At 40.5% G+C, this 24843-nt stretch overlaps 2 protein-coding genes across 3 annotated transcripts; one reads left to right on the top strand and one right to left on the bottom strand.

The window, feature by feature from the left end:
- Positions 1 to 1970: 1970 nt before the first annotated feature.
- On the bottom strand, positions 1971 to 5965 carry LOC100490530 (ES1 protein homolog, mitochondrial-like). The gene is made up of 4 exons (XM_002931936.5): positions 5831 to 5965; positions 4327 to 4498; positions 2985 to 3189; positions 1971 to 2216 (listed from the first exon to the last, which is right to left on the bottom strand). Exons 1-4 carry the CDS (start codon positions 5936 to 5938, stop codon positions 2024 to 2026), a joined length of 678 nt encoding a protein of 225 aa, XP_002931982.2. The 5' UTR covers positions 5939 to 5965; the 3' UTR covers positions 1971 to 2023.
- Positions 5966 to 6007: 42 nt separating this feature from the next.
- cln5 (CLN5, intracellular trafficking protein) lies at positions 6008 to 24553 on the top strand. Of its 2 annotated transcripts, none has more exons than XM_012957729.3 (4): positions 6008 to 6093; positions 9942 to 10116; positions 14084 to 14309; positions 21674 to 23817. In XM_012957729.3, exons 2-4 carry the CDS (start codon positions 10003 to 10005, stop codon positions 22162 to 22164), a joined length of 831 nt encoding a protein of 276 aa, XP_012813183.2. In that variant the 5' UTR covers positions 6008 to 6093; positions 9942 to 10002; the 3' UTR covers positions 22165 to 23817. The 2 variants fall into 2 exon arrangements, with proteins under 2 accessions (XP_012813183.2, XP_002931974.3); XM_002931928.5 differs by having other exon boundaries at positions 6081 to 6434; positions 21674 to 24553.
- The last annotated feature ends 290 nt before the right edge of the window (positions 24554 to 24843 follow it).

The raw sequence follows: 24843 nt of genomic DNA, 5'->3' as shown, positions 1-24843 counted from the left end.
TCCTTGAGAGGCAACAAAGATTTGTCGCTGGGCAACATATCTCCCCATGTGGCACTGCCCTTAGAGTGAAGACACAGAGCTACAAGCAGCAGCTACTTGTCACGCATACATGTAGCCATGACAAGTAGCTGCTAATAAGTGGCTCCATGTGTCTTCACCCTTAACTGTTTTCCTGTCTGCAATCTTCTATACTAAATCATTCTTTTCTCCATCTGATCTGGCTGCTGAGGGTATCTTAATCACCCTAGTCTTTTTTCCTTGCCTTGAATATCCTTATTTCATCTAACAAAATACATTACTACCTCTATGCCATTGGAACTTAAAATAGAAGGGCAGAAGAGCAGGAAATGCTATCTGAATAACTGATATAAAGAAATCTACAGTATAATCATTTTCCAGTGACCCACACTATAAATTGTATTCCTTTTTTATTCATTTATACTGTAAATAAATATGCACATTATTGTGTTCACCTTTCGATCGAGGCCCTGCCAGAATCTAATGCTGACGCCCATAGTTCGGTTTTCTGCCGCCCGTGTTGTATTCATTCCTGTGGGATTTTTAGAACCCTATTTATTAGCTCCTGAAATGAAAATTAGAACTCACCATTAAAAAAATACGCTTCTAAAAATCCCATAGGAATTAATAGAATGTGGATGAGTCTTTATGTGTTCAGCTCTAAACTCATATTTTGATAAATCTGCCCCTAAGGTTTGGATTTGGTATTTGGCCAAATTATGAATTCAGCATCTCCTAGATTGTTTTTTAAATCATACTTCTGTTATTCCTTTGACTGCCCCCACCTCCAGTCACTCCAGACATTTCCAGAATAGAACCCTAACAATGGATTCCCCCAAGACACACTTGATGACAACAAGCCTGTAAAGACTATAATAAATAGTGCTGTATGATTCATCTGCCTCAAAGTTCTACTTTCATTTCTGTGAATATATAAAATATATAATTGTAAATATTAATACATCCCTTCAACAATCAGATCATACTGCAGAAGAACTGTATCAATGTGCCAATGTGCTCCTTACTCAAAAGGACTTTTTTAACCAATGATCCATAACAATTTTTTGATTTATTAAACACAGATAACAAATTGTTCTGAACTGGTTTAAATTCTCCTCAAAAACATAGAAAAGTGCATTTTTGCTTTAAATTAAATTATATCAACAGCAATAGTGAGCAAATTAACTGTTGATTTTAAAAGAAAAATAAACATTGTCCATAACTTCCTACTGGATTTAATATCTGACACTTTATTTAGGAGTCTGAGAATCCCAGCAGGATTGGACAGAATTTAAAAAAAAAAGTAACTCAAACTGGATTTATCAAACTAAACGAAACAATAGGCCAGCTAGATATGATTTTTAGAAAATTCCCAAATAGACTGGATTTGAAGTGTCAGAATTAAAAAAGAAGGAAAGGTAAAAACTAACCAAGCTTTATCAGAAAGCTTTATGTAAAATCAGCCATAAGCACACAGGCTGCACTGACTTCTCTGTCAAAGGAAACAGGATTTCTTGTCTCTTTGTTTTCCTGTGCCAGAGACACAGCTCCATCCCCCCCCCTTTTAGGAATGTGTGATCTGAGCCAATCAGTAGGAAGCTTCCTCATAGTCTTACAAACTGTGCAAGTACACAGGTCGTGGTGCAGGAGCGAGGCATTATGGGAACTTTCTTTACAGAGCTCCAAGTTGTTTTTTTTTCCTATGAGGCTTCTGATCATCTGAATGGGAGAAATATGGGGAGACTTAAGGGCCCTATTGAGAGAACTGCAGGTATGCCTGCAGCTTGAGATTAACTCTTTATTAGCCTTTCCTTCTCCTTTAATTCTAAAGGACAAGGGTCAATGAAGAGGAAGATTCAGGGGTGATAGTTAATTGGTGGTAATATAAGTACTCAGATTTATAACTATAAAATAAACAAAATTCCAGGAAAATTATGACAAACACTTGTTGCTTCAGGAAATAAAGAGTGTAATATTGTTTATTCAGACACTGGGGATTTACAGTTTAAGCCAGTTCCAAAACACTTGCAACCATTACCCCAATCCCATCAAAAATCTCATGCAGCGGTGCTTTGCACATAAAAGCACAGGTGGTAACTATTTTGTTGCTGGCATCCACATGGCATTCATTCACATCTTTGCAGATATGCTTGCATCCAAGTTCTTGTATAGCAGCAGCAGTTTCAGCATCTGGAAACCTGGTCATAAAAAGAGGGAAAAGAAAATCTGAAATATGAAAAGAAATGACTAGTAGAGTCAAATAAGATATATAAAAGCATGGAAAAATGAAAACAGTTGATTGATAAATGTTAAATTAAAGTTTAAATGTAAAGTAAAGGCTCCAGTTTAGTTATTATTAGGTCACTGCTGCTGTGCTGGTTACAAGGCCTCAGCAGCGGAAGCAGAACCCAATCCACGTTTCTTCAGCACTACACTCCTCCTCCAGTAAGCAGAGTATCGGGGTCATATGCGTAGATCCCCCGCTCCCACTATGGATTTTTAAAAATAGTAGAGTCATGCTACAGAAACAGACTATGAAAGGGTAGCTTAAGAGGCACACAACAGTCCTTATTTTAGTAAAACAAGCTTAGGCCAACTAGGACCTTTATTTGCCATTAAACAAAATAACTGTCCGTCTCTAAAAGTCTCCAAACATGGAATCTAAGAATCAATAGATGAGCATTTTTATCAGAAAGAAAAGAGTGAAAATGAGCCTTTTTAAGCATATTCCACTAAATACAGTATAATGCAGAATAAAAAGAAAAATTGGAATGTAGGTCAACTGGTTACTGCCTATTATCCATAACAATCTTAGCAGAGTTTCGAAATAGAGGGCAACTTGTATTCTACTCAAAATATCTTATTTCATAAATCGTGTAGGTTTAAAGAGAATTTTTGTCACTGTACCCTTAGATGTCAAGAGAAGAAAAAACTCTTGAAAAGGCATCACTTTTTTGTAACATTACCTTCCATCCTCATTGCTATCTTTTCCAACTGTGACCTCACAGCCTGGGAACACTTTGGCAGCAAGCACGGGGGAAATGCAGCACAGCCCTATAGGTTTCTTGGCCTGGTTAAAAGCTTGAAGTGTAGCTTTCACTTGTTCATTTACAGTGCATTTATTTCCATCTACAGCCCATGAACACAAGTTTTTAGCAACTCCAAACCCTCCTTAATTAAGAAAAGAAAAAAAAAAAAGACATTTAGCGAGCTTAGTGCATTAACAGACAACCATTAAGAACACATTTTAAAAGAAAAATTGAAAGAGCAAAATAGTTTTGGACCATTTCAACTTTTGAAACAAGTCTGTAATTTTGAATTTTCTTTTAACTTGCAGGTAAATGTCCCTTCTCCTTTCAAGTCTCATTGTTTCACTGACCAGATGGCCTGAACCAAAGATGCCACCAATTTCAAAAATCTGAGACTGTAGCTAACATTGCACAGTTGCACAGTTGCTCACTTGCTGACCTCCTCTGTCACTAAAAACCTGAACTTTCTGCAAGCCCTATCCAGAAAACCTCTGCAGTGGTGGATATTAATTATTATTCATCATGTTCTTTTATAACATACATATATTATATCATTTTACTAACTATGCCAGTTTTGCATATTTTGCATTTCTGCTCTGCTTTTTACACAGCTTTATAACTATGCCAGCTAGTTGAAGCAAAAGGAAAGGGTTACGGGGGTGCCAAATAGTAGGCTGTATTTACTTAACTGCACCGGCCCGGGTTTCTTATACCACAGAATGATCCTCTTCCTGCTTCTTCTTTCTTCAGAAAGGTGCAGATGCACACTAGAGCGAAAAGCTGAACTTTTGACAAAAAGGCCCTTATTTTCAATAAGGTGTCTGCCCAGGGGCATTGAAGAAATCAATTGCTATGCTTTGCTCGCTAAAAAGTACCCCGTGCTAACAGGAGCACTGGTCCAGGGTATTAGGCAAGTGATTACAATCACTGGAAGGTGCCTAACCTTTGGGAACCCCAGTCATTAACCCTTTCCTTCTTCTTTAAGCTCTTGAAAGACAAGGCAAGGCTTGCCCAACAAAATCACAGACACCAGAAAGGTGCATACTGAAGTTATTTAGGGCTCAAGGAATGTCATGGGGCTAAGCAAAATAACATTTCTAAAGTGGTTCAGATCAATGTTTAATAAAAATCAAAAATTTGCCTCAATATCCTCTACAACATATTGATCTATGCTCACCATTAATATTACAAAGCCAAAGAAATGAATAGTGTATTTCTACATGGGTACCTGAAGAGACACTTCCTAGCATTCCTTCATGTATAAATAAAACAGCCCTACCTGGGAAAATAACTGCATCAATTTGATCAACCACAAGCTCTGCTAAATCCTGAATATTCCCACGTGCAAGTCTTGCACTTTCAACCAGAACGTTTCTTCTCTCTTCTGTGGGGTTTCCTTTAAAGTGATCCACTACATGCATCTGCTCTATGTTGGGGGCAAAAATCTTTACCTGGTATAAAGAAAAACAACCCAAGAGAAATATAGTTATTATTCTGATACCTACAATGAAGAAAAGGGAAGTTGCTGGCAATCAAATTGCAGGCATGAGAGATACAGGACTGAAAAATATATACTGAACCCGGAGCACTAATAAAGCACTGCATGAATTTTAGCTCATTTTAGGCCTATTAAAAGTAGTGATGTGATTGGTCTATATTACACCATACAAAACATAGCTCTGCCAATTATTTATCTATGGCAGGTCAATATGCAACTGCACATCAGGTATGTTGCATCCACGTAACACTGTTATCATCTTAGGTGCAATCTTCACAGAGGTTCAAAATTAGATTAGCTTCAACTACACAAATGCAGGAGATAAGGGTTCCATCTGGATTAAGGGCTCTGGCACACGGGGGAGATTAGTTGCCCGCGATAAAACGCCCTGTTCGCGGGCGACTAATCTCCCCGAGTTGCCTACCCCTGCCATCCCACCGGCGAACATGTAAGTCGCCGGCGGGATGGCAGACGCGGCGGGGCGATTTCCGGGAATCGCCGAAAAAGACTCGCGAGTCTTTTTCGGCGATTTGCGCGAAATCGCGCCGCCACGCCAAGGGGCTGGGAATAAGTATGTGTTTGGGGTCAATAAGCAGGGCCTACCTACACTGCATAGGGTTGACACCTTTTCCTGTTATAAAAAAAAAAAACAAAAACAAAAACCCATCCTTTCCAACCAGGTTATCTTTCTTCCCCATACATAACCATAGCATCAGGAAGCATATTTACCTCATATTTACCTTATGTGTATTTGCACTCCAAAAACAATATACAGAACATATTCCTTATTGTTATACAGGTATGGGATCCCTTATCCGGAAACCCATTATCCAGAAAGCTCCGAATTACGGAAAGCCTGTCTCTCATAGACTCCATTTTAATCAAATACTTGCGATTTTTAAAATTGATTTCCTTTTTCTCTGTAATAATAAAACAGTGCCTTGTGTTTGATCCCAACTAAGATATAATTGATCCTTATTGGAGGCAAAACAATCCTATTGGGTTTAATTAATGTTTTATTGATTTTTTAGTAGACAAGGTATGAAGATCTAAATTACAGAAAGACCCCTTATCCAGAAACCCTTGGTTTCCCTTGGTCCCGAGCATTCTGGATAATGGGTCCTATACCTGTACTATATTACCATGAACTGAAATCAGTTACCATGGTTTGCCCACTGTTGGTGGACATGCTCCCATATTAGTATAAGAAGAAGGTGTAGTAAGAATTCATATCTAATTATATAATGAATTCATTAGTTATGAAGTAGTTTTGCACTTCCTTTACCTGGGCTCCTCCCCTGCTCAAGTGCACTAGCACAGCCGAAGCTTCATGGATCTCACTCCCATCGAACACTCCGCAGCCGGCTAACACCACTGCCACCCGCTTGCCCATGCTGACACCGTTCAGTGAGAACTCCCCGGTCAGAGGGGACAAACGCCCTTACGTCACCAAGATGCGAGCATGAATGGCAGCCATCTTTTGTACTGGCATAACCTCCAGTGTCAAGAATTCCTTTTGGGAATATTTGCTACAGATTAAGTAAATTAGTAAGTAACAAACTAGCAGTTATATCCCACGGTCAGTGAGTCTAAAATCAGACACAGTGCTTAAGATATTATGAAATGTGGATACAATGGGTGGCGCTGCCATCACTTAAAACGTCGCTAACCTGAGATAGTGAAAGAGAAGGGGTGCGGGTCATATGACTGAACAGCTGAGAGAAGTAGCTGCGAGTGAGGCGCCTAGGCTATCGCCCCCTGCGCATCTGGGCACTCGGTATGGGGGGGCACTGGCGGCAGGGGCTGCGCTCTGTTCTGCTCCTCAGCATCGCTTGTGTCTCACTGCACAGCTCTAATGGCTTTCTGCAGAAGTGGCCTGTGCCCTACAAGTAAGTGACATCTCAGAAAAGGAGGGTTCGCTTCTGTTCATTACAGCACAGCAACTACGTTTAGTTCCACTGAACAAATCTATAGTTTGGGAATTAGGCCCAGTGTCACATGAGCCCCCCCCATCAGTCACTAGCCATTTCAAGGCATGTTTACTCTAAAAGGATAGTTAAAACCCCCATTTCTAGCAAGAGGGGGGCAGGATACGCCAATGTTATAGAGAGGCATATGTTCCTAACATTATGGGGATTAGATGCTTGAGGTAGAAATAATGTGACAATATGAGCAGTCAGACTAAAGATAACAATGTGCACAGTGACAGGGGCGGAACCAAGCGAGCAGATCTTAGCATGTATGGCAACCTTAAGTGTGGGGGGGATAACCCACCAGAGTAGAGTCCTATGCAGAACCAATTTTTGAGACCTGGACCTGCAACCCGCTTTTTGACATGCTCCCCAACCTGCAACTACCTTATCCATGTTGTTGCTGTCATTGATGTGATTAAAAGTGGGCAGGTTAGAAACAAACATTTAAACAATGTTTAAAGGAGTACAATATAGATAATATAGGTAATATAAGGGATAAGTTCTATATCTATAGCTGTAGGACTCATCACCCACTTTGATGTTGCTCCCAGTGGCCTCAAAGTAGGTGCCCATTTTTAAATTTCTGGCGTGGAGACAAGTTTTGGAAGCACAGAGACCCAGTTTTACTCCAAGCAGAACCTCCTGCAGGCCAGCCGTCCACATGGGGCTACCAAATAGCCATTCACAACCCTTATTTGGCCTCCCCAAAGAACTTTGGCTCACCACTACTTTTTACATTGCACTAAAGCATGGGTAGAATAATACAAACTATGATCGTGCCTTGTCTGGAATTGCACTTATAACCGCATTACAGAAAAGACAGCAATGTTAACCACTGAGCCAGCATGCTGCAAGTTGTGCTTTCCAAAGTCAAGCTGGGCCTATAAAGTCACACTCCCTCACTGATAGATTAGGGACATATTTAATAAAGTGTAAACGTTCTCCTTCAAAGAAATCATTTTCACCTTCAAAGTTTGCATATATTTAAAGTTTTTCACTGGAGAACTTTAACCTGGCGACAAGGTGTGATATTTCGCCAATTAGTGATTGGCAAGAAATTTTAATTTTTGCCAAAAATAATCCAAATTTTAACTTTTTCACTTTAATAATTAAGCCTATGCATTGTCAGTGTTTGGGGACTGCACATCAGTGCATATTGGAGTTCAAGACTGTATTTTGATTATTGTATAGACAAAGCTGCCATACTTTTTCTTGTTTAAGAAAGCCTGTTCTCTGAAAAATACCTCAACTAACAAGTTTTTTATTTTATCCCCAAAACCTCAAGTGCAGTTTTCTTTATGATTGCTCAAGCTGAAAGGCTGGAGCAATCATTAAGCTGCCCCTTAAGCTGGCCATACACGTGGCGATCTGACGATGTTTCGTGCGACCATTGGTCGCACGAAACATTGTCAGATCCGCCACACACAGTCAGGGCTGAAACAGCAGATAAGGAGGTAGAAACAATAGGATTTCTACCTCCTTCAGCCCTGACGGCAGATTTTGGTCAGGCGCCTTCTATGGCGCCCGATCAAAATTTTCTAACCTGGCCGATCGGCGAGTCGTCCGATATCAGCAGCTTCCTGCGATATTGGTCGACTCGCCGACATGCCATACACGCACCGAATATAGTACGAAACGAGGTTTCGTACAATAGTATCGGTGCGTGTATGGCCAGCTTAAGTGCTCCACCAGTGAGTGGTTTTGTCCTGCTGTCAGAGCCCTGAGGATTTTCATGACTGTATTGAAAATGCTTCCTTCTGGCTAGTGATTTTATGGCCAATCCAAACAGAGACAGAGGCAGTGAAGTCCTCTGTCACTTCATTTTACAAATCTTACAGTAACTGCTGAAGACACAGCATTGATGAATGAGCAGCTGCCGAGGTATTTATGGCATTTGTAAAGACTCGTGTCATACTACATTTTCATGTTTGGGGTTTTCATCTCCTAACTGTTTTGCAATAATAGTTATGTTTTGATGATCATGCAGGTTTTATGCAGGGTTGAACTGGCCTACCGGGACATTGGGAAAATTCCCAGCGGGCCCCAGTCCTGCTGGGGCCCACTCAGTGTCTTCTGCCATACCACCTACCGCCTGACAGTCTGTGGTCCCTTTCATTTTGCCTCTAATTCTTCTGTGCCCTGCAGTCAGTTTTATTTGTTTGGGTACGAAAAACTGTACTGTAATGTACAGTGTACAGTAAATATAACATCCCACTTTGCCACAGTGATGTCTCTCCTTGAATGTGTAATTGCTGTTATATGAATTTCATATAGGTGTGGTATATTTAAAAAATAATGAAGCTTTTAATATATGGTAATAAGTACCTATGAATACGTGTGTGAACACACGAAACGCGTTAGGTTCTACCATAAATAAAGCTTTTGGAACTTTTTAATCCACTGTCCTGGAGTTCGCAGAGTGCAAACCGAATCATTTGGGATCTCAAAGTTGTGTCTCCCTTTGCTGCGGGTCTGGGGCACTGCACCCAGGCCATCAAGAGGAAGCGGTGAGTGAACACCTTGATATTCAATGATACACGTGGTCTATTAACAGCTTGAAATGGAGAGAAGGAAAAAAACAAGTGAGAGGTTCGGGGCATAGACACCCCATTTGAGCATGATATCTAATCTCAAGTAGTACGGTAGATAGTTTCATCTCCACATACATTTAATTGTAGTGGGAACAACAGAGCCTCTTAATTAATTTAGATTAAAGGAAAAAGTACTGAAGGCCTCACTGAAACTTGCTGTTGAAATGTTGCAGATAATAAACATGTAATGTAGCTCGTCTGCATACATAACGGAGTAGGTGGTGGTCGCAGCAACAGTTTATGTGTTTGGTGGGCCCCTGGATAGAGGTTCTCTGGTCGGCCCCAGGTTCCCCAGTCTGACACTGGTTTTACGCGTCCATCTGTTGGTTTTGTGTTGCTGCAGGATCTGGAAACTGATCTTTATTCTATGTATTTTAGTTAAATGCAGTGTACATTTATGTGTATGTCAAAATAAATATCAATTTATTAAAATAGGTTTGTTTGCTGCAATAAAGGCAGCAATTCAGGGCTGCAGGGCCCTTTTATAGAGAGAATAACACACTGCAAGTGCCATTCATGGATCTACATGCATTTTTTGTAATCAAAAAAGGACTGCTTTTGACAAGACATATATTATTTTATATTGCTGGTCAGGCAGATTTATTCTATAAATGTATAGAAAGCATTTTGGCTTTTTATCATTACTGGTTATTCAAGAACTGTATGAGTTTTAAAATTTGAGATGAGATATATATATATATATATAATGTTTTGTCTACTATTGTTTGGTAGGCTTATATTGTCCCCATAGCATTTGAATATCAAGTCAAAGTAGCTGGCAATTTCCTTCTATCTGCAAACTTTAACCATTTAATTGTTGCACCCAATGCAGGAGGTTTGAATTTCGTCCAAAGACTGATCCATACTGCCAGGCCAAGTACACATTTTGTCCCATGGGCAATGGAGATGGTTCCATCCCTGTAATGAAGAATGAGGACATCATCCAGGTTTATCGACTTCAAGCTCCTGTTTGGGAATTTAAATATGGAGACCTTCTTGGACATTTTGTGAGTGATATGGTACTTGTATTTTCCAAGTGCTTGCATATAAACTAAGCAAATTAATTTTGTAATCCATGTGCTGGTAAACTCCATAGAAATACATTACTTTAATATGCCCTCACCGTGGGGTACAATTTGTGTCCATTACAGCTGTGTATTTTCATTTTAAAGCAGGGCTGCAGTAAGGGCATGGCTACAAGCAGCAAAATACAGGTACTGTGCTGGTATCCATATCATTATATTAAAGGAGAACTAAACTCTAAAATGAATACGGCTAGAAATGGCATATTTTATATACTGAACTTATTGCACTAGCCTTAAAGGAGAAAGAAAGGTAAAAACTAAGAAAGCTTTATTATAAAGGTCTATGTAAATACAGTCATAAGCACTTACAGAAACGCTGCACTGACTTCTCTGTGAAAAGATTAGTTGAGTCTGTTTTTCTCTGCCACAGACACACAGCTTTCCGCACTCTCCTCTCTGCTGCTCCCCCCTCCCTCAAGAATGCCAAGAACTCACTCCCCCCCCACCTTAGGAATGTGGATCTGAGCCAATCACCAGGAAGCTGACTCATAGTCTTACTAACTGAACGTGTTCACTTGGTCTGGGTGTCTGTGCAGGAGTGAGGCATCATGGGAACTTTCTTTACACAGCTCAGCATTTTTTTCTTCCTGTCTGGCTTCTGATAGCTCTAATCTAAAGGGGTGACCTCTGGTGCGTTGATTGTTTTTATGGGAAGAAAAGAACATCCCCCATCTGCCTATAATCCCCTCTAATGTACTTGTACAGAGTAATCATGTCCCCTCGCAAGCGCCTCTTTTCCAGAGAAAACAACCCCAACCTCGACAGTCTAACCTCATAGTTTAAATCTTCCATCCCCTTAACCGGTTTAGTTGCACGTCTCTGCACTCTCTCCAGCTCATTAATATCCTTCTTAAAGGGGACCTGTCACCCTAAGAAATAACTCCAAATTATTTTCTATATTCTTAGTTGAGCAAAATGAACTTTACTTACTCTATATAAATAATATAAATCTTGTTTTTTTCCATCTTGGAATTACTCAATCACAGCAAGCAGGCAGCCACCATTTTTTGGACAAAGTTATTAAGGCAAGCGTTGTATCATGCCAAAATCTTGTTTCTGTGCCAGAATGAGGTACCAGATGTCCAGGCCCATGCACTGGCTACACAATTAGATGATGAGGAGGGAGGGGAGAAGTGAGATGTGCAGTGACATCTAGGAAGTGCTGAATGGAAAGCTAAAGTTATTGTCTGCCCCGCCTCTATGTCTAAGGCATAGAGGTGGGGCAAGCAATATATGATTGACAGCTTGGATTTTTAAATGCCTTTATAATGGGTTTGGATGTGTAAATATCGAAATGAATTTGGGTATACAGCTTTTTATGTCTGGGTGACAGGTCCACTTTAAGGACTGGAGCCCAAAACTGCACTGCATACTCAAGGTGAGGCCTTACCAGGGACCTATAAAGGGGCAAAATTATGTTCTCATCCCTTGAGTCAATGCCCTTTTTATACAAGACAGCACTTTATTTGCTTTAGTAGCCACAGAATGACACTGCCTGGCATTAGACAACTTGTTATCTACAAAAACCCCTAGATCCTTCTCCATTAAGGATACCCCCAACACACTACCATTCAGTAGATAGTTCGCATTTATATTATTTCTACCAAAATGCATAACTTTGCACTTATCAACATTGAACCTCATTTTCCAGTTTGCTGCCCAGTTTCCCAATTTTGTCAAATCGCTCTGCAAAGTGGCAGCATCCTGCATGGAACTTATAGTTTTGCACAATTTTGTGTAATCAGCAAAAATAGAAACAGTACTCTCTATGCCCTCCTCCAGGTCATTAATAAACAAGTTAAAAAGCAAAGGACCAAGGACTGACCCCTGCGGTACTCCACTAACGACACTGGTCCAATTAGAAAATGTTCCATTTACCACCACTCTTTGTAATCTATCCTTCAGCCAGTTCTCTATCCAATTACAAATATTATGTTCTAGGCCAATATTCCTTAATTTGATCATTAACCTTCTGTGAGGTACTGTATCAAAGGCTTAAGCAAAGTCCAAGTAGATGACATCAACTACCATTTCAGCATCGAGGTTCCTACTCACCTCCTCATAAAAGGCGACTAAATTAGTCTGGCAAGATCTGTTAGCATTAAAAAAACCATGCTGGCACAAACTAATAGTATTGTGATTTGCAATGTATTCAAGTACCCTACCCCTTCCAAAAGCTTTCCTACCACTCATGCCAGACTAACAGACCCATTAAGTTGATCCAGGGACTTGTCCATTTGCCATCTTGGAGTCAGGAAGGCATTTTTTCCCCTCTGCGGCAAATTAGAGCTAGGCTTCTTATGGGGTTTTTTACCTTCCTCGGGATAGTCTGGCAAGATCTGTTACGCATAAAACCATGCTGGCACAAACTAATAGTATTGTGATTTGCAATGTATTCAAGTACCCTACCCCTTATTACCCCTTCCAAAAGCTTTCCTACCACTCATGCCAGACTAACAGACCCATTAAGTTGATCCAGGGACTTGTCCATTTGCCATCTTGGAGTCAGGAAGTCATTTTTTCCCCTCTGCGGCAAATTAGAGCTAGGCTTCTTATGGGGTTTTTTACCTTCCTCGGGATAGTCTGGCAAGATCTGTTACATATTGTGATTTGCAATGTATTCAAGAACCCTATCCCTTATTACCCCTTCCAAAAGTTTTCCTACTACTGATGTTAGACTAACAGGCCTATCTGAACAAGAGAGATATGGGGAGACTTAAGGGCATTATTGAGACAACTGAAGGTATGCCTGCAGCTTGAGATTAACTCTTTATTGTCACAAGAGCTTCCCATCTTGGATTCTGTTGGAACTGTCAATGAAGGTTTCAGAGCTGCCATGTACTAATAATCTGTATTAATTACTTATCAGCCTTAAATTCTGACAATTATATTTTATATATTGAGTATATTGTGCGTTTTTAAATTCAGTAAGTGACAGCAGCACAGAGCATGTGCAGTGAATCAGCAGAAAAGAAAATGGGGAGCTACTCGGGACATCTTTGGAGGCACAGATCTTCCCTGCTAAAGGGCTGTGGTTGACTTGGCAGGTACAGAAGCCCAAAACTTAAAGGAGAAGAAACTAAGGTAAAAACTAAGTAAGCTTTATCAAAAAGGTCTATGTACAGTAAATACAGCAATTAGCACTCTCAGAAAAGCTGCACTGAGTCCTCTATCAGAAGAAACACAGGATTTCTTGTCTCCTTTTTTGTAAACATGTTCTTTGGTATCAGACTTCCTCTCTCAGAAAAATCCTTCTTTCCAGGGGCTAGAGTCTGGCAGCTCTCTCCTGTCTCCCTTCTCCTGCCCCCCCCCCCCCCCCCCCCATAAGAATTCATAAAACTCACTCCCCCCTCCCTTAGGAATGTGTAATTTGAGCTACTAGCCTCTAGAGCTACAGCAGGAAGCTTGGAAGACCAAGCTAAAATGGCAGCTGCAATCTTAAACAAATGGAGGGAGTTTCTAGGGCTCTTTACTCAGGTATAGTAAAGCTTTCTGCAGAATAAATATAGCGTTCTAGGTGACACTATTGTGGCAAATTTGTTGGCAGTAAAATGCCAAAATGACTTTCCTTCTCCTTTAATGTACAACATTTCTGCCCTACTTCCTTATTTAGGCTTTAGTTCTCCGTTAACCCATGTTTAAGCAGTGGCCAGCTACTTACTGTAGCAACCCTACCCCCATATTCTCCTAAGTAGGGCAAAAGGCACTGTCCATGATATTTAACTTTTGGTCCATTAGAAACCAGCCTATCATTTTTTGTGAAAGAGGTTTGGAAAGGAAACAACAAAATTAACAAGAAGAGTATTGTATATAAATATATCTGTATAGTTATCTTTTATATTTTTCAAGTGGCAAGCACACTAATACCTGAGTGTTTTGTGTTGTTTAGAAAATTATGCATGATGCCATTGGATTCAGGAGCTCTTTAACTGGTAAAAACTACACTGCAGAGTGGTATGAGCTTTTTCAGCTTGGAAACTGCACTTTCCCTCACCTTAGGCCAAACATGGAAGAACCATTTTGGTGCAATCAAGGAGCAGCCTGTTTCTATGAAGGAATTGATGATGACCATTGGAAAAGCAATGGGACTTTGGTTCCAGTAGCTTCAATGTCAGGTAACTCTGAAATCTGGGAATTTGTGGATGTTTGTTCTTGATGCAAAATCACATTTCTTTAACATACAGGTACTGGACAAAATAACAAGTGTTAAAGTGAAACTGTTTGATTGGCAGTTTGGTTGTAGATACGTTTATTCGTACAAAGAGTATACAGACAGTCCTGACTCAGCAATATGATACGAAAGACATGCTCATAGTTTGCTTTGAAACACTCTTATCAGTAGCCAGTCACTGATGCCACTCTTACAGCTTTGAAGCTGCATCCCCCAAACTTGAATAACATAATAATGGGGTCACCCCGAATGAAACAGCAACATTTGTTGGATGACCCCAAAGTGGGAGGGGCCAATAACAGCCAATCCAATTTCATCCATTGACTTTAGAAAAAGTGGGTTGAGCAACCAACAGCCAATCAGATTTTAACTATTGATTTTCAATGGGGAAATTCAACCTGCTGCCATTCTCACAGTATTAACACCAGGGTCACTAGGGGACTGCATTTTTAGGTTTTAAAAAGTGGGTGGAGCCACCAACAGCCAATCAGACTTCACCTATTGAATTTTTTTTTGTTTAAATTCAAAATGCTGCCTTTCTCACACTATTTATGTCAGGGTTCCCAAACTTTGCACAGTCAGTCACTGGCTGACTACATATTCAGGGTTAGAACAAGTGGGCGGAGCCACCAACAGCCAATCCATTTCCATCCATTAAGTTTCATTGGTTTATATTAAAACTGATGCCATTATGTAAGTATTAATTCCAGGGTTGTTAAACTTTCCAGAGTTAGTCACTGGGTATTTGCCGTTCAAAGTTAGAACAAAGTGGGCGGAGCCACCAACAGCCAATCACATTTCACCTATTTACTTTCAATGGTGAAGTGTAAAATGCTGTCAGTCAATTTTTATGCCTGAGTCCCCAAATTTGCAAAGTTGGTCACTGGGGGACTGCAGTTCAAAAATAGGAAAAGTGGGTTGGGCCACTAACATCAGATTTCATCCATTGAATTTTATTGGTTTAAATTTAAAATGCTGCCATTCCCATACTATTTATGCCAAGGTGCCCACTGTTTGTCGCTGGGTGACTTCAGCTCGAGGTTAGAAAAAGTGGGCACACCCACCAATCACAATTTACCTATAGACTATTATTGGTTTAAATTTAAAATTCTGCCGTTCTTTAACTATTAATCCTAGGGTCCCTAAACTTTGCAGAGTTAGTCAATGGGTAACTGCAGTTCCAGGTTAGAAAAAGGGGGTGGAGCCACTAATCCGCCAATCAGATGTCACTTGTTGACTTTCAGTGGGGAAATTCAGACACTATTAAAACCAGGGTCCCCAAACTTTGCACAGTGGTTCTTTCCATTTAACTGTGGTCCAAGGTTAGAAAAAGTGGGAGGAGATAACAACAGATCAGTTTTTATTCAGTGACTTCACGTTTTTCAACCCCACATGAAGTTTGTTCTCAAACTTGCCTTTCTAGTTAGCTCTGTTATCTCTAAAAGCAGAACAGGCAAAGGGGCCAGTTGGCCAACACGCCCAGAGGCCCCTTGTCACAAGGCTCAATGGGTGGAGGGGCTTTTTGAGGCCCCTCTAGCGGATTCAGCAAAACTCATCTTTTTAACAAAAAATAACTTAAGTATTATTTCAGAACCGTCTTATTGTAAATGATATGAACAAGATGGAGTTAGGAAAACAAGATGGTTTCTTTTTTCTTTCACACTTCCTCCATATATACACACTCTTCTTACCCAGACCTCTCCTCCGCTCACCTACTTCTTAATAGCAGGTTCAGTGGCAGTACAGAGTTGCCTATCTAGGTTCCCATCTAAATCAGCAAGTTCTTTCTTACCCTGCTCAAACAGGAATGGGATCCTGCTATGGATAACGTCAGGCAAAACACACAAGTTTGCTGATTACAGGGCTGTTGTATAATTGATCCAGGAGCTAAATGGATGAGCGCACTCCCTTCAGCTGCCCCTCCATGTAACCTCTGGATGAAATACTGTATTTGCAGCAACACAAAATCAACCTTGCTATAATATAAAACACAAGGCCTATTGCAATCACACACTATAAGTACCATCATTTTTTTAAAAATTTGATAACCAAGTCCCTATGATTCCCATCCATGAGAAAGGGTTCCGTGGGCCTCAGTTGGGTCATGTGAGTCCCCAATCCAGGTAAAACACTTCTCACCTATGTTTGCACAAACCCCACCCTCATCTATTATGCCATCCATTATACTAGCATACTTATTTAATCTATTGACTAATTCTATTCCCCATCCTATCCAGGCAGGGAATCACATCCATACTTTATCTGGAATGGATACCTTGATTGTCTGTCTATGTATGAGATGTTCAGATGTTGTCTGACAGCAGGTACAACTCTTCCTATGGTACAATATCCCCATGCTCCCATAGGGAGCCATGATTAAGCTTGGCTTCCACAAATATAATATAGTCCTTGTCTGAGTATCCTAGGAACGATTGTATCATGATACCCTAGCCAAGTCTGAAACCATCTCATGTTATCTGTCAGCTTAGATGCACAACTTCATCTTCTTTTTTGTCAGGGCAGGAACACCTAGGGGCACAAGAAGCATGCATTTTTACACACAACAAAAATAATTACAATTACCATGCATCTTATCACATTTCTTTCTCAGATAGTCCATGTCGAAATTCAGAGTAGCATTTTAACAATCTGTGTTACCTACATGAATTTTAGGTAAGTACACTAAGGGGTATACTTATCATGCTGTGTAAAAAGTGGAGTAAAGCAGTACTGGTGATGTTACCCAGAGCAACCAATCAGCAATTAGATTTCAACAGTTAGAAAATCAAAGCATCTGATTGGCTGCTGTATACAACAACACTGGTGATGTTTTACTCCACTTTTTACACAGCATGATAAATATACCCCTTAGTGATCTTTTATTTTAACGGTGTGATTGGCAACATGGGTCCTACGCATATGGCAGGTGTATCTAGTAACCCTGTTATCTTTAAGTATGTTCCCTAATCACCAATTGCAATTTGATACTATAATCTGAAAGATTAAGATCGTTCATAGAGATAGGTATCCCTACTAAAGGTATTCCCTTGTGGTTGACTGGAACATGTGAACATATCCAGCTGTCAGTAGTATTTTACTGCTTTGCAGCCTGCTGGTGTAAGAGCCAAATAGAATTTGTTTGCCAACCCCCCTTTACTGGTGTAAAGTAGTGTGAAACAAAGATAAGAACCTTTACCCAGAATAACAAACACAGAGTCATAATTTTATTAAAGTCCTTTCTTCCTGATGGTGATCCTCTTCGCCCAGAGTCGGACCACCGTCTTAGTGTCAAAACCTCAAATTGGGACTGTTGGCTAACAAACTAGTGGAATTATTGTTACCACTCTCGTCTGACTTACTTTGAAGATGCTTTTTATCCTTGATTCCAGGAAGGACTGAATCAATCTTTTTGGTTGTCTTCCTGTTTGTATGCTCTGGTTTTTTATCTCGTTGGGGGGCTGGTGAGAGTGCAGGGACAGGTTCAGGCTCTGTCACTGGAGATAGCACTCTCAGTGCTTTGGCTCTCAGCAAGACTTGGTGGGGGAAATACCTTCTTACAGTGTTATGGCATGGATCCAGTTTGGCTTCCCTTCCACTTTAACTGAGGTGGCAGTAGTAAGCACAACCTGAAATGGACCATCATATCTAGACTCTAGGTGTCGTCTCACAAATCTCTTTATCACCACCCAATTTCCTGTTTGGAGAGAGTGAGCTCCAAATAAAGTCTCTGGATCTGGTAAAGAAGAAAACGCTTTTCCATCCAGGTTAGTTAGTTGCTTATGCAATTACTTAGTATAGTCATTAAGAGAAGCATGCTTTCCCTGCAATTCCTGTGGAAAGAACAATCCAGTATTTGGTGGTCGGCCAAAAAGCACCTCAAAGGGAGACAACTGATGGGGACCCTTAGGGTTGTCTCATAGATGACAATGCAAGGGGCAAAGCTTGTACCCAAGTTAGCTTTGTCTGTTATTAGTGCTGTGGCTTTTGTTACTGGCCACGCTTCAATCCACCCTAAAACATGTCTATGCAAACCAATACATATTCATATCTATTACATATGGGTAGCTGAATATAATCTATCTGTAACCTCTAAAACAGATAGAGTGGTTTAACCAGGTGTTATAAAGGAGTCTTTTTTTTGTCTTATCGCAAATCCAAGAGCAAACCATAATCTGTTTACCATTAATATCATTCCCCCCCTTTGGAAACACGAGATGGGAGGTGTGTAGTGTTTGCTAGCAAAGGAGATAAAATGGGAGGAGCACACAAACGACCATCCTCGTTTTTCCAAATATCACTTTCTATCTTATACCATTTACTGGTCCATTTAATATGGACTTGTGCACCAGCCTTGCTTTTGCAACGTTTTAAGTGACTAAAGTGACTGGTGTATGTGGGCTGTCAGCGTCCCTGTTAGAACCATAAAAGCAGCCTGTTTGTTAGCGGCTTTGTCTGCCTTATTACTCCCTGCAGTAATGTTATCTTTCCCTTTTGATGTGCCTACAGCTTTTTCTAGCAATTCCTTAAAGTTATAGTGACACCCTTAATTTTGTGAATCAATATTTTCTTGAATAGCAATAATAACTGTTATCCACAAACCTACCAGATTAGCAGTATATATCCACATACATACACTTTCCCCTGTCAAGGATTAAACTGTTGGATAGGCCAGTTTGATTGTAGCTACATTTTATTCGTACGAACGTAGTATACAGAACTGTCTCTAAGCTGATACTACATCTAGGGGCACATTTACAAAAGCACGAACGCTCCGAGCGTATTTTCGACGATTTTTTCGGGCGTCCGCACAACTTTTTCGTACGGCGCACGACTTTTTCGGACGTTTGCACGAAAAAATCGGAAAGGTTTTACCGTTGTTTACAATTGTTCGGTACGAAATTTCGTGACTTTCGGATCGCCAATACGATATTATCGTGACTAATACGATTTTTTCATAAGCATTTTCCTGATATTTGCGATCTTACGAAATTTTCGTTTCCAATACGATTTTTTCCCATTCGTGATTTGGATTCGTGGATTAGTAAATGTGCCCCCTAATGTAACAAAACATGTCGTATGAGTTCATCCCAGTTAGTCCTTGAGCCTGGTTAATAAATCTGCTACTACTGACAGAGCCACTCCCTCTATTTCTCTAATTTGGTCGTAACCCTCTGCGTCTTCCTCACTCCATGTCTTCCTAATCTTAGTTACATGGATCCCTACTGTGTGTCCCACTTCTAATGGAATACCAGCATCCATCTGTCCCATGCTTCTAACTCATTTGAGTCACATAATTTTGACTGGAAATCTTGTATAGGGTAGCCCATTTGAGTGTATCAAACTTCCTTCACGTGGGATAACCATATCGGTCTGTCTTGTTAATTTAGACCATTTATTTATTTAGCCACTTAAATACCCACTTGCCATATTTCTCACTCATCACTGCCTCAGGTGACAGTGGAATCCCTCATCACTGCCTTAGACAGTGGAATACTAGGAGCGCCTCTATCTTCCCTGATTCTAGATAAGTGGTATCACAAGTTGGGGTATGGAGGCCCCTCATTATTGGTAAAGTGTTCCCCTGGGACTGGGTTTGGAGATGCTCACGCTCCCCCCTTTTGCACAAAAGAATCTAAATTGTGGCTAAAATTTGCAGACATGATAACCCCTCTTTTGATCCTGGCAAATTTTCCAGAACAGATGCAACCAAGTACCATAGGAAGTACTAGAACTTATTTCAGTGACGCCACTCTATATCTGATGGTAGGCAATCCTTACTTGTATCATTCTACAGTGAATCCTTATTAATATTGTTATACAGAGAAAGGTTAGTTATAGAACATTTATCCTGTGAAGGGCAGAGAGAGGGCTCTTATCGCTATTAAACACAAAATACTTTCACTGACACATTAGTACATCCACAGTTACCTGAACATGAACACAACATGTAATGGGTTATGAACAGCTGTCACACTAAACTCACAAGTGTTAGGCACACACTAAAACAGACATACAAAACAACATATGGCTGGCCTATCCAAGGTTCTTAGAGTGGGCTACTCTTGTGGATACAGCCAAGCGAGGGTATGAAAGTGATAGCGAGAGCTTATAAGAGACAAATCTTGGTCTCACCTTTGTTGGCACCAAAGGTCTCAGTATCCAATCATCTCCTCCTGTATGGCTGTTCTCCAATTTCTCCACTCCTAGGTTTCGGCACCAAGCTGTTAAATTTAAACTGTTGGATAGGCCAGTTTAGGGCTCTGGTACACGGGGAGATTAGTCGCCCGCGGCAAAACTCCCTGCTCGCGGGCGACTAATCTCCCCGAGTTGCCTTCCCCCTGCCATCCCACCGGCGAACATGTAAGTCGCCGGCGGGATGGCAGACGCGGCGGCGCGATTTAGCGCAAATCGCCGAAAAAGACTTGCGAGTCTTTTTCGGCGATTTCCCGAAATCGCCCCGCCGTGTCTGCCATCCCGCCGGCGACTTACATGTTCGCCGGTGGGATGGCAGGGGGAAGGCAACTCGGGGAGATTAGTCGCCCGCGAGCAGGGAGTTTTGCCGCGGGCGACTAATCTCCCCGTGTACCAGAGCCCTTAAGTGTAGATACATTTATTTGTACGAAGAGAGTATACAGGCAGTCCTGACTGAGCTGTCTCCAATATGATACTCTGACTATTGTCAAAAGACATGCTCATTTTATAGTTTGCTCTGAAACACTCTTATCAGTAGTTAGCTCTGTTATCTCTAAAAACAGAACAGGCAAAGAGGCCCAGTTGGCCAACATGTCCAAAGGCCCCTTGTCACAAGGCTTAATGGGTTGAGGGGCCTTTTGAGGCCCCTTTGGCGGACTTGGCAAAACTAATCTTTTTAACAAAAAAACAACTTAAGCATTATTTCAAAACCCTCTAATTTTAAATTATATGAACAAGATGGATTAGGAAAACAAGATGGTTTCTTTTTTCTTTCACACAAGCGCCCTGTATATGTGTCACTAAATTTTGCATGTCCTAATACTGTGTATGATAAGTATTGGTATGTGTGTAATGTAACTTAGGTACAGTATATCCTTGGAGCACTTTATTTATAAAGTTATACATACATACAAAGACAGGTATGAGATTCCTTATCTTGAAACTCATTATCCAGAAAGTTCCAAATTACAGGAATGCAACTCAATTTAGACAGAAACTAATATTAATTTCTGTCTAAACTGATATATATATATAATATTTCTTCAAGAAAACACAATATAATTTGTGCAAATATGAATAGCTGATAACCTAAAATGTGGCTTTCTTTTGTAATAGGTGTCATGTTTAATAGCATGGCAAAATGGATAAAAGAAGATAATGACACCGGGATATATTATCAGACTTGGAACGTAAGAGCATCCCCAGAGTTCAACTCATCGGTGTGGTTTGATTCTTATGACTGTGCCAGCTTTGTGCTTAGAACATACCAGAAGCTGTTTGAGCTCGGAGCCACATTTAATAGGAAAGTACAAACAAATTATACGCGTTTACTCTTGTACAGTGGAGAGCCAGCCTTTCTAGGAAATGGTACAGAGATTTTTGGTCAGCATGGGAATAAATCTTTGGCATTAGACATTCGGAAATTTTACTTCCTTCTTAGACCTCATCAGTCTTGGAAAGAGCTTCTCTTGAGCATTTTGGATATATACTATAAGGTTGCCGTGGATAAAAATTTTTACTTTTTTTATAATTTTGAATATTGGTATTTACCTCTGAAGTTTCCATATATCAAGGTAGTATATGATGAAATCCCTCTGCCATCATAAATGCATTTTTCATGTCTGAATTATAATGAACTAAACTTCTGTAAAAGTGCCTAAGAATTACCTGCTCGTTTGTAAACTGCACTTTTTAACTCAAGCATTCAGTAAAAAAGTTTTTCTATTCAATAAATTTAAATGCCTAAAAGTGCAACAAATCTGCCTGCTCCCCCACTCACTGATGCACCGGAGTTGCAGAGGGACTGACACTATGGGTAAACGTGTACCATGGTGCCCTGGACACATGCCTCTTCTGCCTTACCCCTAGTTCCTGCCCTGATGCCGAATATGCCAGCCTACACAGATATGTTGCACATCATTCCATTAATGTTGATACTTTTCAAAATTATTCAACATCCTTTCTGTATTCATCCTTCATTTTTTCCACTCCGTAATTATATGTGTTGCTTATATGGCCAGTCGAAATGTTGAATGAATATGTGAAAACAACTGCGGGTGTCGCAAAGGAATTGTAAAAATAATATGTGTTGTATAGCTTTATTTTTCAGTAACATGTTTCATAGATTGTTCTGCATTATCTAGAAGATGGGCATATTATAATGCACCAAACTGTAAATGTATATACTTATATCACACAAGAGCCACAAATATCTTGTAAATGATGTCTTTATAATTGGTGCTTAGTGATGTCATTAATATCACATGGCTCACGGAAACTTGTGTGTCATAATAAGTAACCCTGTTGACAAATATTAGTAGAAGTCATACCACAGCTTTTTGACATGTATAAAAGCCCTTAGCCTTTGGCCTCATTGTTTATATAGTTATGGAACTCCCCGGTGACTTATAATATCCTTATATTTTACAATAGGAGGTACTTTATTCATTATATAATCTACAAGATGCCCATTTTCCAATGACTCATCTTGTAAATTATAGCCTTATAAAGGACAAGTTCTGACATCAGGTCCCCTTTAAGTTATAAACGGTGTGTACTGTCTCCCTGTGAAATATTTCCAAATCCTATTCTGTTAGTTGACCCAGCAAGCAGGCAGATGCCATTTTGTGCTATCATGTATGCCAGGTGCCATTTTGTATATCTGTAGCTTGAATATAAATATTGTGAAGTTTTTTGTAACTTTAAATCTTGTAGCTTATAAATGGTAATTTACCCTCCTCCTTAAAGGAGAACTAGCCCCCACCACAGACAAAAGCCTCTATGCTCCCTCCACACAGATTCTATTACTTGGAAATGTTTCCCAAACGTCTTCTGTATTTTGGATGTTCTAGTGCTAGTCCAGGATTTGCTCCAACTGCACATGTGCCACAAATTTCTATCCATCGGCAAGGTGAAAGAAGAGGATCCGCTGATACAGAAGATGGTGCCTGTGAACTCTGCTGCGCTACTCCGCATCCACGTGTCATGTTTACAAACACAGACGTTTTTGCATGTAAAAGCCTCTGCAGAGAGCGAGTATGGAGAGGGGCCAGTGGAGGGCAGTGAATATTTGTGTCCCAAAACTATGCGGGAGCTTTTTATTTTTTGGTCGGGGAAAGGAAGAAACCACACAAGAGTTTGGGAACTCCCATGTGATACGAAAGCTTGAGCCCAAAGACTCAATGTGCCCTTGAGATTTGCTTGTTTGCCAAGGTTGCCAAACAAGCTAATCTTTCTCCTGATACCCCCCTTGGGTAGGCGATATCGCACCAAACAATCGCATTACAATGTAGGAGATACAGAAGTTGGAACAAGGGCCACATCAATTAGCTGATGTTGTCCCTGATCCAACTAAAAAATCAAACCTGCTCGTTCAACACTTGGCCAGTTTTCAGGTGGGGTCATCGGGGGTCCCCATACAGGGGCAGATAAGGTGCCAAATCGGTCTAAAATACTCAAATCAGCAGCTGAAAAATTCTCATGTATAGCTACCTTAATATTCACAATTGCTTTGACAATCAGCCCTGGATCTGTGGCAAGGCCACAAAGGCCCTGGGCCTAGGGTGGCACAAATTAAGGGGCAGGATGCCGGCTTGTTGTACCGGAAGCTTGCTTTCATCTGGAGCACTAGGGACTAGACACATGGGTGATTTTGCCTGTTATTTAAATCTTCACGTGCCCTGCTCCCTGTGCCCGGAATGTAGGAACAAAGCATGTGCATGCACACAATCCTGTGAGAGAAGGGGGCAGGTCAACGAAGGACGTCAGCCTCCAGTAGAAATCTGGCCCTGTAGACACAAGGCGGGTATAGGGGTATATAAAACATTTTCTTTTGATGGCCTATATACTTATTTTAGGAGCTGTATTTGAAACTAATTCCAACAGCATCCTGAGAAACCAGATTTACTGGATACAGAGCTGATGGCGTTGGCAAACAATCATGCATAGGATTCCATATGCTGCAAATCATCTCCCCACACCTATTGTGTAATTTGTCACATGGCTGGAAACTACTAATAGCTCAAAGTTCTATATAAGATTTCAGCACAGACCTATTGTAAATCCTGCCATAACAAAGCTAGGACGTATAAACATTCTATGCATCCATAAACAGCAGTAGCAGATAAATGGAGAGTGATTAACCAAATGCAGGTTTCGGGGTTGGATACCTTGGGAGTAGTACTCGGAGTGAGACCCTAGTTTCTCTTAACAAGCTGCACACTCCCACCAGCACAGCAGTGTTTAAAATGCAAAAAAATGGCCAATTGCAGCCTTTATATTGTACT

The sequence above is a fragment of the Xenopus tropicalis genome, chromosome 2 (genome assembly GCF_000004195.4).
Source record: "Xenopus tropicalis strain Nigerian chromosome 2, UCB_Xtro_10.0, whole genome shotgun sequence".
Classification (NCBI taxonomy): domain Eukaryota; kingdom Metazoa; phylum Chordata; class Amphibia; order Anura; family Pipidae; genus Xenopus; species Xenopus tropicalis.
This window is presented reverse-complemented; position numbering and strand designations above follow the sequence as displayed.